The 14,284-nt window shown below is 54.1% G+C and overlaps 3 protein-coding genes across 3 annotated transcripts; 1 reads left to right on the top strand and 2 right to left on the bottom strand.

Annotated features, from left to right (window-relative positions):
* Positions 1–6,971: 6,971 nt before the first annotated feature.
* M406DRAFT_341651 (cytidine deaminase-like protein) lies at positions 6,972–7,824 on the bottom strand (the record flags this gene model as incomplete). The annotated part of the gene is made up of 4 exons (XM_040921688.1): positions 6,972–7,035; positions 7,115–7,286; positions 7,417–7,597; positions 7,753–7,824. 4 exons carry the CDS (start codon positions 7,822–7,824, stop codon positions 6,972–6,974), a joined length of 489 nt encoding a protein of 162 aa, XP_040773401.1.
* Positions 7,825–9,566: 1,742 nt separating this feature from the next.
* On the bottom strand, positions 9,567–10,233 carry M406DRAFT_357444 (uncharacterized protein). Its single transcript, XM_040923679.1, has one exon. It carries the CDS (start codon positions 10,133–10,135, stop codon positions 9,746–9,748), a length of 390 nt encoding a protein of 129 aa, XP_040773400.1. The 5' UTR covers positions 10,136–10,233; the 3' UTR covers positions 9,567–9,745.
* Positions 10,234–11,823: 1,590 nt separating this feature from the next.
* On the top strand, positions 11,824–13,509 carry M406DRAFT_72427 (uncharacterized protein; the record flags this gene model as incomplete). Its single annotated transcript, XM_040925543.1, has 1 exon — positions 11,824–13,509. One exon carries the CDS (start codon positions 11,824–11,826, stop codon positions 13,507–13,509), a length of 1,686 nt encoding a protein of 561 aa, XP_040773399.1.
* Between the last annotated feature and the right edge of the window lie 775 nt (positions 13,510–14,284).

Raw genomic sequence — 14,284 nt, 5'->3', positions numbered from 1 at the left:
CTCCTCCGTGCCATCCGTCGGTTTTCGCGGCGCCGACTACACTGCACAGGGTCGGCGCCTCGCTTTCGTTTTCTTCATTCACTCTGTCCTCCCCTCCCCCCTACTTCCTCCTCTCTCTTACCCCCCTACCCCCCAAGGGCTACGGCGTCCGCCGTCCGCAATCCGCAGTCACACACACGCCATGGCTCCTAAATCTCAACCAGCCGCTGCTAGCAGCACCGACAGCCCATCTCTTCCTCCACTCACTACTGCTACTTCCTCCAAGGACGTATCTCAGACACCCAACCCAGACCTGCATTCCAGGAATTCATCCCCATCCTCCACCAACGGCCTGCCAGCTCATCAGGCCGACGTCGACACGATGGCGCCTGGCAAAGGTGCTGCCACGTCGCAGCCTATGGCCAAGTCGTTGTCGTCCTCATCGCTCTCGAACCCGCCAGAAGGCAAGGACGGCGTTGGTACTGGTCCGTCGCCGTATGGCACCCGTTCACGCAACAGGAATGGCAGAGCTCGGCCCAACTACGCCGAGGACAAGGATCTCGAGACGATGGATTTCGAAATGTATCCTGAGCGTAAGGACGACGGCGACCCCAAGAAGGTGCAACGGCAGCCAAATTCGTCCAGTGGGTCGAATGACGCAGCGCCGCGCCCGACTGCATCGTCAACTCGCAAACCCCTTCCCACCACCGAGAATGTAAAATCTGCCCCCTCCGCCAAGGAGCCCCAGCAGCAGCCCCAGCAGCCCCAGCAGCAAAACCACAACAACGACCATGATGCTACCGCTGCAGCGGCACCCCCCTCTTCATCTACTGCGCAATCTGCCACTACCACGCAGCCAGCCTCCAAGAAGCGCAAGGCCGGCACGCATTCTAACTCTGCCAACGCAAACCAACACCAGGGCGGCTCGGCTGCGCACAAATCTGCATCGTCAAACAGCACCATGCGGAAGACCGTGGGCCGCGCCACTGGCTATGGAGAAACCAACATGATGAGCTTTGACGACACCAAGGCTCGCCCCAAAAACAACACACTGACAGCCGACGATGGCACTGTCTTGGCCGTGAACGGTCAGTTCCTCCCTCCTTTTCTTCTCCGTCTTTTTCCTTCCTCTCTTCTTCGTCCCCTCTTTTCCCTTCGCGCTGAATGCCACCGAAGTCATTTCTGCGCCCTTTGAATACATCCGTTTTCGCTGATGCATCTCACAGATCACGTCTACCTGGTCTGTGAACCACCTGGGGAGCCGTACTACATTGGCCGGATCATGGAGTTTTTGCACAAGAATAATAATTCATCTAACCCAGTGGACTCAATACGAGTCAACTGGTTCTACCGACCCAAGGACATTGCTCGCAAGACCCAGGACACGCGGCAGCTGTACGCGACGATGCATTCCGACATCAGCCCTCTGAACACGCTGCGCGGCAAATGCACCGTCAAACACAAAGCTGACATCCCCAAACTGGACGACTACCGCAAAATCCCAGACTGCTTCTGGTGGGACAAGTTGTACGACCGCTACATCTCAAAAAATTACGACGCCATCCCGACATCACAAATCATCAATGTCCCGGAACGCGTCAAGAAAGTTCTGGATGAGCGATGGAAGTTCGTCCTAGTCGAGCAGGGCCGTGGCAAAGAGCTCACAAGTGCTGTGAAGTCCTGCAAGCGATGCAACGGCTATTGCGCCAAGTACGTATCCAATCACGGTCGCCAGCACCCAGTAATCCTCATCCACCGCCCCCATTTTTCGCTTCTCAATTTGTCGCATACCCTGTCCTACCCCGTCCCTGTTCCCTTTGTCATTTTCCTTTCTTTTCCTTTTTTTCCTCGCTTCTATGCAGCATGTCAGCCCTGGGCCTAATCCGCGCTGCTGGCTTTGGCCCGACCCAAATTTCTAGCCTGGCGAAACCAGAGAGAGAGAGAGAGAAAGAAAGAAAGAAGTTCCCAATCCTCGCCTCCTTCTCTCCTGCTGCTGCACCACCCCCCCCCCCCCCACCAGAAAGAAAAAAATGAGTCCCGCCTCTCAGTTTGTCGGAGGTGCCACCGCTGCCAAGCTCGCGAGTGCAGGGACACCCAATCCGCGCTGGTACTCCTTTGGGATAAGCTCATCCGCCCCGCATGCGCTAACCTGACTGGGAACTATGTAGTGCTGATTCAGTCGACTGCGGGTTTTGCGGGAACACCTACCATATGACATGCGTGCGTCCGCCCTTGCAGAAGAAACCCGCCCGTGGGTTTGGCTGGGCCTGTGCTCCTTGCAATCTCGCCCAGGAGAGGAAACTCGAGGCGCTCAATGCACCTCACCTCCACGCTTCTCATCTTGGGGCCGAGGATGAAGAGGTTCCAGAGGAGGAGGAAGAGGATCCTGGTCATGCCGACACGAACGGGACCAGCTACGGCGACGAGGAGGAACATCCTCCCCCGACAGCAGAGCAGCTGCACCAGGCTAGTCTCTGGCCCTATCGATATCTGGGCATGCACTGCAAGATAGAAGATGCACTTGATTATGATGACCGCATCTATCCTCGTGCGAGCTCAAGGCTTGGACCTCGACACCAAGCCACCGTTGGTCCCTGGCCAGGGCGACCGGTCAAGTTTGTGAAGCCGCTGGAGATTAAGAAGAGCGGTCGCAAAGATGGTCGGCACTCAAAGGAGACCCAGGCCCTCATCGAGAAAGACAAGCGCGAGCGAGAATCTCGCCCCAAGCACATTCAAGATGAGCCCTTCCCGGGCTTCATCCCCCGAGGACTGGATCTGCCTGACGACGATCCAAACAGTACTTCTCAGTGTCTCTGGAAACCGATAGAGGACAAGCATGGGGAGATCCTGAAAGATGCTGACGGCGACATCGTCATCTCCGAGGCCGGTATCGATGACTACATGGACAGGGCTAGGACCATGTGGAAGGCGCTTGATGTCCCCGAAAAGAGTACGAACATGGAAGACATCGCGCGAGACCTGCTCTACAAGAACAATTACGATGCCGAAAAGGCACTCAGAGTGCTTCCCACGATCGACAAGTCTGCTTTCAAGGAGCCCGAACTGACCCCCACGGAGCAGAAGAAGTTTGAGGAGGCTGTGACCAAGTTTGGCTCAGAAATGCAGCTCGTCAAGAGATTTGTGAAGACGGTGCCGCATGGTATGATCGTTCGACACTGGTACAAGTGGAAAAAGACTGCCAAAGGCAAGCAAATCTGGGGCAACTACTCTGCACGCAAAGGCAAGAAGGAGATCAAGAGGGCACAGGCAGAGGCAAGCAAGGCTGCCGACGAGGTCGCAGACGACCACGACGACTCGGCATTCGACACCGACAAGGCCAAGGTCAAGAAGAAGGGCTTCATGTGCAAATTCTGCAACACCAAAACGTCGAGACAGTGGCGCCGCGCTCCCAATGTCACAGCGGCCGTGGTCACAGAAAATGGGAGTAAAGCCAAGGATAAGGGCAATCAGTATGTGGTTGCGCTATGCAGGAGATGTGCCGAGCTCTGGCGTCGGTATGCCATCCAGTGGGAGGATGTAGAGGAGGTGGCCAAGAAGGTTGCCGCTGCCGGTGGTCGTGCGTGGAAGAAGAAGGTCGACGAGGAGCTCCTGAAAGAGCTGCAGGCCAACAACGAGATGATTGCAGCGACGAATTACAACACGCCGGAGCCTGCCACCAGCAGTCCAAGTCCTGTGGGCGGATCTGCCCAGACCACGACGCAGGAGCCGCCTCGCAAGAAATTAAAGTCTGATCGAGACTCAGAGGCTGCCTTGGCATCAGAGGCTGCAGGTGCTACCGCTGGCAACGCTACGAGCAAGAAGGAGAAGAAGGAGAAAGACAAGGACAAGGAGAGAGAAAAGGTGCAGGAGAAAGAAAAGGAGAAGCCAGCGGAGAAACCAGCGCCGCCACCTCCCCCTCCAATGCCCAAAGCCAGGACGATGCCATGCGATATCTGCCGTCAACTCGAGCCCCTTGCGGACCAACACCTTCAATGCAGAGAATGCCGGTTGAGCGTGCATCGGAATTGCTACGGAGTAGTTGACAACCGTCACTCTGGAAAATGGAGCTGCGACACGTGCGCCAACGACAAAAATCCCCAGGCATCACTGGCAAGTTATTTTCAATAAACAGCAGCCTTGTCATAGAGTGCATGCATGAGCTAACTAAAGGTTTACAGTTCATCAAATGCGTCCTCTGTCCGGTCGAGAATACGGAACACGACTTTGTGGAGCCTCCGAAGATCTCCCACAAGAAGAAGACGGAGAAGGAACGCGAGCGTGAGAAGCTGGAGAAGGAAAAGGCCGTCAAGGCAGCCGAGTTCTACCGCAAGCGACAGGTGGATCTTGGTCGGCCTATCAACCCAAGGGAGCCGCTCAAGAAGACGGCAGATACCAACTGGGTCCACGTCACCTGTGCTGTCTTTACCCCAGAGGTCAAGTTTGGCAATGCAAAGGCACTTGAGCCTAGTGAAGGTATCCCTTCCATTCCCCGGGCCCGGTATCAGGAGGTCTGCAAGGTATGCAAGTCACAGAGAGGTGCCTGCGTTTCTTGTGCCCACTGCCGTGCGCCAGTCCATGTCGAATGTGCACACCAGGCTGGCTACACTCTCGGCTTCGACATCACACCTGTCAAGGGCTCACGACGGGATCAACACAACATTGTCACCATTGGTGGTGAGAGTGGTACCATGACAGCAGCCATCTGGTGCAAAGAGCACCCGCCCAAGACCACAGTGCATCGGATGCAAGATGTGGTGGACGAGTCCGGCTTGAACGCACTCCAGCTGTATGTGCGGAACTTCAAGCAGGCCGATCTGACCCTGACCGGATGTGCTCGCAAGGCCAACCTGATCCCTGCCATGACGAGGGCATCCACTGCAGCTGTTGTTGTGTCACCGGTGAACCGGCGCGCATCGACAACAACCATGGAAAAGGCTGTGGCAGCACCAGCAGCACCACCAGCTCAAGTCAACGGCACTGTCAAAGAAGACCTCCCGGTGATCTTACAACCGGCAGGCAAGGTCTGCATCACCTGTGGCACTGACGTGAGTCTCAAGTGGTATCCTATCGATGAGTCTCAGGAACGACTGCTGGTGAATGGCTATCACGGGACGCTCGGTACAGAGGCTCAGTTGTTTGTGGCACAGCGGGACCACCAATGCCACAAGTGCAAGAAGGCCAACCGGCAGCCTCGACCTGTGGCCAGGAAGGAGACACCTCCGCCACCTCTACCGCCAAAGGAGGTCTCCCAGTCTTCTGCCCAGGCCGTGCAGGCAGTTCAGGCTGCCAGCAGCCCGCAGAATCTGATGAGTGTCGGACGGATCGCCCCACAAAATTGGGACAACCCTCCACCTCGACGTTCCTCGGAAGTCACAAGCTCACAACCCCTTGCGATTGCACCGCCAACCTTGGGACCACCGCCGCCGCCGCCACCACCACCTGGTCCACCGTCTGGACCACCTGCGGCCCCTATAGCACCACCTCCCATTTCTGCTCCAATGGTACAGCCTCCGTCGGCACCGGTTCCGCCGGCAGCGGCGCCTCCCCCAGCACCTCTCTCGCAACCTATTGCTACTCCTTCGATTCCGTCTGGCATATCGCGAGGTCCGCCTCCATTGCCTCCATTTACGACGGCGGCGCCGCCTCCACCCCCGCCACCATCAGCGACACCACAACAACAACCACCACCGCAGGCCCCACCGTATAACGATTGGCGTCGACCATCGTCGCAACACGGCCCACCTACCACTGCTCCTCATCCTCCTCCTCCTCCCCCTCCTCATCATATGAATGGAGTTCACCCGCACTTGCCGCCCAGCTCCATGCCATCCCTCGCAGCGCCAAATCATCTACGGCCGCCCCCTCTGTCCAACATGCCTCCTTCCATACAACCATCTCTACCAAATGGTATTGGCCATGTTCACGGCCATGGCCACCACGGCTCTCCGCCCATGGTCAACGGCATGCCGCCGTCTCCAAGAAGTCACGGAGGTGGGCCACCTCCACCACCACTGTCAAATGGCGGGTCTTCTTACATGCATCCGACCTATCATCATCAGCCTCACCACTCACCACATTCGACCTCTAATCCACCTCCTGTTCCTCCCCACCCTCCCCATAGTAGTGCGCACCCGCCACGGCCTCCTGAGCATTTGTTTGCTCAGGTCCTCAACCCTCACCGCTCACCCTTCTCAACTCCCCACGCAAGTCCGCCCATGCCGAGGGAAAACGCAACCTCGTCGAGGGATCTCGGTCCTCTACCTCCCCGGCCCCCAGAGAACCGTCAGCCGAGCGGTGCGTCAGCTAGTCCGTCCTTGCGGAACCTTCTGCACTAGAAGTCGCTTGTGAGGGAAGAGGGTTCCAGACTCGCACACCGACACGTGTATAGTTTGCCGATACGATTACTTTGGAACACGGTTCGCCAATACTGCTGGTTCTGTATCAAGCATTGGCCCTCGAGATACCTGGAAGTGCGAGCAGCCGTAACGCCAATTTGTTTTTCTTCTTCGTTTCAGGTTTTGATTTTTTTTTTTCTGTCCTTTTTTTTTTGCCTTGTCCCTAGTTTGACGGAGTCTCGGTATTCATTGTGAATAGGTCTACATTGTTGGTGTTGCTGAGACGGCTTCTAGAGTCACCTGTACAGTTCTTACATGTTGGGTTTCATCTGGATTAATATTAAATCCTGCCTACGGGCTGACCACAGACGGGTTTCTTCATCAAGGTGCAGTCAGGAGAGGGCGGACATAAACATTGCCTGTACATCATTCTCCAGAAAGGGAAGGGTTCAAAGCAAGAAACACGGCGTCTGGAACTGTGTCGCATAGATATTACAAGAAAAATGAGGTGAAAAGGGCCCAGACGGCAGAAGGCATACTGTTTGGCGTGTGTGCGTGGAGGCAGTTATTTGACTGAATCTGAGAATTGTATTGAAGCACCACTTTGGTGTCGAACTACACATGCTTGCGTGCATGAGTGGTGTGTAGATTGCCCTCTCAAGGTGCGGACGTCTTGCCCTCTTTGGAGTAGACCCTCTCTTCCACGCCGATATCTTCGTTCCTAGAGCTCAAGTTAGGAACTGTAGAGAAGGGGAGGGAGAGATTAGATGAAAGGAAGCCAGCGGCACAAGCCAACATACCACAGCTCAGGCTTCTCGGCAATAAACTTGTCCATCAGCGCTTTGCACTCGGCGTCATCCACAACGACGACCTCGACGCCCCGCGACCGCAGATACGACTCGCCGCCCAGGAAGTTCTTGTTCTCGGCTATGACAACCCTGCTGATGCCGTAGAGGAGACAGGCGCCCGTGCCTATTTTGGGTTTGTTGTTTTCTGGTCAGACTTTTTCCACAAAGCATGGCCCTAGCTACATGAAAGAAAAAGAAAAAAGAAAAAAAGTATTGGAAAAGCTCTGAAAGGCGATTGTTTGGGAAAAACTTACACATGTCACAAGGAGAGAGGGTTGTGTACATGGTGGCACCGCGATACGCACGCGCTGGGAGGCGGCCTGAGTTGTACAGGGCCGAGGTCTCGCCGTGGTGGATGGCGCTGCCGCGCTGGACGCGCTCGTTGTGGCCGCGGCCGATGACGGTGCCGTCTGGGGCGATGAGGGCGGCGCCGATCTGATGATGGGGGAGTAAGACGTCAGTGGAGTGGATTTCGTTTTATTTTTTTTTATTTTTTTATTTTTATTTTTATTTTTTATTTTTTTGGCTCCTTGAGGAGAGTTGAGTGCGTGGAAGGAAAAATGAGAGGATAAATGGATTGGAAGACTTGCCGGAATGCCACCCTGCGAGTAGGAGAGCTTGGCCTCCTCGAAGGCAATGGCTAGACCCTTGGAATCGTCCATCTCTTTTTTTCTTCTTCTTTTTTTGTCTTTAGGAGGATGATTTGTCTTTCTTGGCTGTCGAGCGGGTGGTGTTTTGAGTCGTTGACGAAGGGTTTGAGTGATAGTCATTTAGCTACGCAGCGGTACAAGTAAGTATAGATACACTACCACCGGCCTGAGATCATTGTCGACGGCACTGATAAGGCCGCACTCGCCGGCAAAACTTCAGATGGCTGCGACATGTTGATATGACCAAAAAATTATCTCGTGTCGTTCAACAGCTTCTCGCGACAAGAAGAAGAAAAGAAAGAGAGTTAAAGTGCTGTCAGGATTTCTCGGTCCTACTTGAGGTTGGTGTCGATCGGATTTTCAAGGAGAGGGTATTCAATGTTGCTACCCTTACTTTGACCTGATGGCGACCTTGTGGTTTTCATGAACCTGATTCGACCCCAGTACAATAAAATGGTTACTTAAACCAGCTCGAAGATCAATATCACGGTTTCTGTCGCCGCCAACATCAACTCAGTGTTCTAGCTGCCAATCATTTGCCCAGGTCAGACGGCTCCCAGGTACAATACGCTCAGGGTCGACAGGCTGAGCACCTGCAGCTTAAACGCAATAGAAAGTCAAAGAATGGCTATACTCGTGCCGAGAACAATAGACCTCTTTGTGTTATTTAAAATTTCTTCTCTAGTCCCAAGATGAGGCTCGAGGAACAAGAGCAGGCGGCTGCTGTCGCGTAAAGCACAGCTACCACGGCGCAGTCTTTGTAGTAGTCCGATGAAAGCATTCTCATTCAACCAGTGATGGGACAAGGATACAAGACGCTTTGTTACATTGTAGCTTACCATGTTGAGTGCATACAGAGTCTCTCGACCTGTGAAATTATTATATATAATACAGTCCATAGGATTAGAGAGCATAAAATCAACTCTACCCCAACATTGACCAACGCACACAATTGCACTCTCCTTCCATGCCAACACAATCTGTGGCCTAAACATCCCCATTCCTTTCCTTACATATTTATAATAATGGTTCTGCTTGCCCTTCTCGTCATGGCGGGTCTCCTCCGCATCACATCCTACCTCGCAGTCCGCATCTTGCCTTCCTGGCAGTACTTCGAAAGACGAGGCCGAGCCCTCGGAGCGGTGTTCCGTCCGCAGTCTCTAAGCGACTGGCTCAACATATGGATTGCCATGCTTCTCGGTGAAGGACTGCTTGTTCTCTGGCTGAGGACTGCCGATTTCTTCTGGCGTCTTGTTTATAGGCTTGTGAGCCTCTTCTTTGGGAGCTTATACAAGGTTGTTTGGGGAATTCTTCTCAGTTATAGAGTGGTGTTTTATGTCCCTAGCGCGTGTAGAAGAATCATTACTGGGAAAGGCGATCACGAGAAGAAGAAACACTCGCAAAAGGAGACTGTCGGCAAGAATAACGTTGGCGAGGAACAGCAGTCACCCGGGGAGGGCGTTGCCAGGAAGACCACTCACCAGGACAAACAGCCTTCAGGAAATACGGTCTCATTGAGGTTTAGCCGCTACCACAGACAGCCGTCAGGAGAAGTGAGGAGACACAGCTGGCCGTAAAAGAGTTGGGTATGATTATCCCTCTGCTTCTGAGCTCTCGAGCACCTCCCCGATACCAAGGTCAGTGTAAATAATAAACCAAGAGACCAGGGATAGCTCATCCAGGAGGTAAATTATGCTTTGGAATATTCAAGATTAATAATATTTTTTGTCTCTTTGAGAGAGACACTGGTGAGAGAACTTGATAAATAATTAGTTCCTGTTTCTTTCTCATGAGTACAATGACACACAGTACCATCACTACACAGACTGCTCTGGTGCCTCTGCTGCTGCATGTGGCAAGACCTGCAGGTGGATGACGACGACCAGTTGTCCCAGTATCTAAGCCAACCCTTTTTACCTTCACGGTCGCTTCATCAACAGAGAACCTCAGAAGAGCTCGGCGGCCTGATCTCGATCCTCTCGTTCCTCATGGCGTGCCACCATCTCGTCGCCCGCCACATCTCCCCGTCCCACCCTCCGACGAGGTACCAATACTTTCGCAAAAACCAAGGTTTGGGCTCCCAGCTCCGCATATCCCAGGACCGGCATGCTTGCATGCCCTGATCGTTGTTCTGCGAGCCCCAGACGACCAGGCCGCCGTTGGAGGTCATATCTGCGCACATCTGGTCCTCGTCAAACAACGGCGGGTCGCAGGTGAGCGCCTTGAGGGCGGCGTCGCGGAAAGTGGGGAAGGGGATGACGTCGAGGTAGACGTGGTGGTCGAAGGTGATCTGAATGTCCAAGGGCTGCAGGTCCTTGGGCATGAATCTGAACTTGGACCGGATGTCCGAGAGCTGCTGAGTGGTGCTGCAGGAGGACGAGGCCCGGCTCTCGGCGGCCCAGTCCTTCCTGAAGAAAGGGCTCGTGCCCTCCTCATCGAACAGCAGCTGTGCTCCCTTTAGGATCCCCAGGGCAAGCGTGTTCTCGATAACAGCGCCAAAAAGCCCGTTCTGCTGGACGTAGATGACCCGGTTGATGGCTGGTTTGGAGAGGGCTGCAACGCCCGCGAAAAAGCTCAAGAGACTCTCGTCCCGTCGAGCTTCCTGCTGCGATGACTGAGAATTTTCATCACTGGAGACCCAGTGGCGATGATACCCAGACTGAACCAAGGCAGTTATCAGTTCAAGTTCTGGGCTCGGTCCGCTGCAGGGTAAAGCAGCCGCCTGCTTGCTTCCACTGCTTGGACCCGACGTGCGGGCGTCATTGACGGGCAGTGTGTCCGACCCGGTAGGAGCGAGGTTGGGAACGGGGTCGTTGCTCAATGGCATCCAGGAGGAATCGAATGTCATATTCCCAGACATCAACGAGGTAGCGTCGTCCGTGGTATTGAATCTTAATGAATGGGAGAATGGGACACTCTGACTGTGAGATGCTACACCACCCGGCGACATGCTGCCACCAGAGACATTTTGTGACTCTCTATGCTGCACAGCTTCTGAGCTAGCCCCGAGCTCAGCATTGGAACTACCACCAGCAACTGTCGTCCGGGCTTTGTCCTTATCGAGCAGTTGCTCCAAGAGAGCAAGTTTCTGCTTCCTCCTCTCACCTGGGAACGGTTTGGTCAGCACAAGAGATACCTCAACGTGGCGGAAAGAAACAACTGATATCCACGTACGATACGCCCGAGAGGCGTTCCTGTTCTGTTCCTTGCGGACAGCGGTGATCCTCCTCTTCGATTTGGTGGCGGCGGTGATGGAGAGGGAAGAAGAAGAAGAAGAAGAAGAAGAAGAAGTGGCGGGCTGCTTGCCTTGGGATTTTGCACTCTGGCCCGATGTTGTTGCACGAGTAGTCACCATCCTGAGCTCTCGAATTTAAACCAGACTGTTCTGAACTTACAAGCCCAACAGCGACACGACGGATTCGGGTAAGTATGTATTGATCAGGGGGTCGAGGTCGATGTCTGTGAGTGTTGTGTCAAGTAAATATGTGGTCAGCAGAATCCTTGTTTCGGCTAAGTAAATCTGCCTTAAGTCCGAACACAAAGCAGCTACCTCTGTTGTGATTCGCGAGTTGCGTTGAACCTTTTCGTGGGCTGACATGAAGGATTTGGTTTAGAGTCCGAGTCGGAAGGAACAACAACCCATCGTGATCCATCCAGCTGCAGGAACGCTCCTGACAATCACAATACACGGGCCTAAGTCTACACAAGAGACAATGTGGTATACACGCCCAGGTCATTATGACATCTTCAAATAGCAAGGCAATCGAGTTGACTTTGGGAAGAGAGATTCTGACCCGTCCATAGCAGCAAGGTCTAAGTCGAGGCCGGGATCTGTGCTGAGGGAGGGTGTTTACCCTTAAGTCCGATAGAACCGCAATCTTGACATCAGCGACAATGAAGACAAATGATTCTCCCTTGAATTACGAAACTAGATCATTTATTTTCTGGAGCTCTCCTTCGACTGCGGTGGTCTCTTAATCGGAGGGCATGAAAAGAAGACATTTCGTCAGCATGGCGGCAGCAGCAACAGCGCACCGAACCACGCACTATGACACCATCGTCCTTGGGGCCGGCATGTCCGGACTGGCCTGCGCCTCGAGGCTCTACCAACACCAATACTTTAGAGAGAAAAACCATCTGCTCGTCTTGGAAGGTAGAGACAGGATAGGCGGGCGCATAGAAGCTGTCCATGTGAATGGGTGCCGCTTGGACACGGGGGCCAACTGGATCCATGGTATCGGCACGGACGAGAAGCCCAATCCATTGATGGGGGTGCTGCCTCATAAGAGGTATAGACAGGTTTCTGGATCTGTGGTCTTCAAACCACCTGAGAAGAAGACACAAGACGAGATTGAGAGGCCGAATGAGCAGTCTCTTGATGGGCAGCCCTGGATCAAGGTCGAGTCGGTCAGATCGGCCCAGCACACTCTGGGCCAAGGGGGAGGGAAAGGTGACAGGATCATTCCAAAGGACGTGGCAGGGAAGATGGTGGGAGCACTCTGGTCGATGATGGAGTCCTTGCATGAGGCAGCCGCTGAAGATCTAGGCAAGGCAAAGGACACCACGATGCTCCAAGCCATCACAGCGTCAGAGGAACTCCGCGAGGCGTACCAAACCGTCCCGACGGAATACCACCACTCAATCGGCACCATGCCACAATTTGTGGAGAGTATGGAGGCCGCCCCGCTGGCTGCACAGTCGGCAGAGAGCGCCCGGGACCGACGAGGTATGAGTCTGCTCGAGTTCGGCATCGACGACTTCGATGGCGACCAAGTATTTCTGCAGGATGGCTACGTCGCTGTGGTTGAAGAGGTGGCCAGGGAGCTGACGCAAGCCGGACTGATACGGTTAGGCGTCCAGGTCAGAAATATCGACTGGAGTCAGAACCCTATCAAGCTTGAGACGACTCACGGCAGTTATACCGCCAGCAAGGTCGTCTGCACATTGCCTCTGGGCGTGCTTCAGCACCACACACAAGCACCTGCCTCCGGCACAGCGCCAATACGGCTGTTCGTACCGCCGCTCCCCTCGGGCAAGCTTGCGGCGATTGACAACCTCGGGTTCGGCACGCTGGACAAGATCATGCTTGTGTACAGAACCCCATGGTGGACTCAAGAACCCTATACCTCGATTTTTCGTAAAGGTCTCGTCCGACAGCCAATGTCCAGTGGTACAGAAGATAGCCCAGACAACAGTCATGACAAGGCATCACCGGACTCTCTCATGGGCTTCACCACCGAGCTCCCCGGTATCGAGATCCTCGAGGATGGCACAACAGCTACCGGGCTTGGTGTTCTATCCATCATCAACCTGCACAACCTGACCGGGTTTCCCGTCCTGTCGGCTTTCGTCTCCTGCGCAAACGCTGTCCAGATCGAGGCCATGTCTAACGAGCAGGCCGGCGGGATCGTACATCGCGCAATGACGAGCTGGCTGGGCAGAGAGCCGCCGAAGCCCGAGACTACCCACGTCAGCAGGTGGGCTGCGGACGAGTTCTCGAGGGGCAGCTACAGCCACATGATTACGGGCGTGTCTGGCACAGAGCACCGTCAAGAGTTCCAACAGCCCCTCGTCAATGACAAGGGAGGCGTGTTAAGGTTTGCAGGGGAGCACACAAGTCGCAATCACTTTGCTACGGTGCACGGCGCGCTGTTGAGCGGTTGGAGGGAGGCAGACGCTATATTGACTGAAATCTGAGCACTGAACCAACCGTCAAGAAATTTTGAGCGGTGACCGTTGAGAATTGGTCCTTTTTCACAGTGTGCCTGATTTGGGTCTCGAGGCCGTCTCAAATAGAGATCTGTGTCACCGAGTACAATACGTGTCGGCCGATGGAGCTTCATTCTACGTTGTGTACCGTAGAGTCGTGCTCAGAATATCAAGAAAAGACAGAAGAAGAGAAAAAAGAAGTCAATACCTCTCAGATGTGATGGTCAGGTAGATGGAACTAGGTGAACCATGGTATCTCAGTACTATATAGTAAGTACAGGGTTCGTCGGTCTTGACAGACTCTTATGGAGCTAAGCTTGGGGCTTGGTCTGATGGCTCCAGCAGCCGGCAGTCCTAGCACGCCTGGGAAGCCACCCCCGCCTCCTACCCCAGGAACGAAGAACAGGAGAGGGAGCAAAAGGAAAAAAGGAAGAAGGAAGGAAAAGAAGAATCGAAAGGAAAGGAAAAAAAATAAAAAATACATCAGATACCCAAGAACGGATAATGGTCATTGATCATGATTATTTATGGAAGACAAAAAGAAAAGACATTTTAGCTCCTGCAACTTGTGCAGTAGTTCTCGTTGTTGGTCCCTTGAGCAGGCTGAGAAACGCCTGAGGCAAAAGTGGCAGAGAAAAAGCAGCCAGTGCCTAAGCGCCTGCAGTGACCTCCACTAGCATGAAATAGGCCCTGCAGCTGGTATCGATGTATCCTGTATAATAAGCATCGCCCCCTCCAGCCACAGCGGGACTGATTAGGACTG

The sequence above is a fragment of the Cryphonectria parasitica genome (genome assembly GCF_011745365.1).
Source record: "Cryphonectria parasitica EP155 unplaced genomic scaffold M406scaffold_7, whole genome shotgun sequence".
In the NCBI taxonomy this organism is placed as follows: Eukaryota; Fungi; Ascomycota; class Sordariomycetes; order Diaporthales; family Cryphonectriaceae; genus Cryphonectria; species Cryphonectria parasitica.
The sequence above is the reverse complement of the archived record's forward strand: the minus strand, read 5'-3'. Positions and strand labels throughout refer to the sequence as shown.

What these genes read in the sequence shown, in the direction of transcription:
- M406DRAFT_357444 (XM_040923679.1), bottom strand. Translation starts at nt 10,135, where the DNA reads ATGCCCAAGGACCTGCAGCCCTTGGACATTCAGATCACCTTCGACCAC.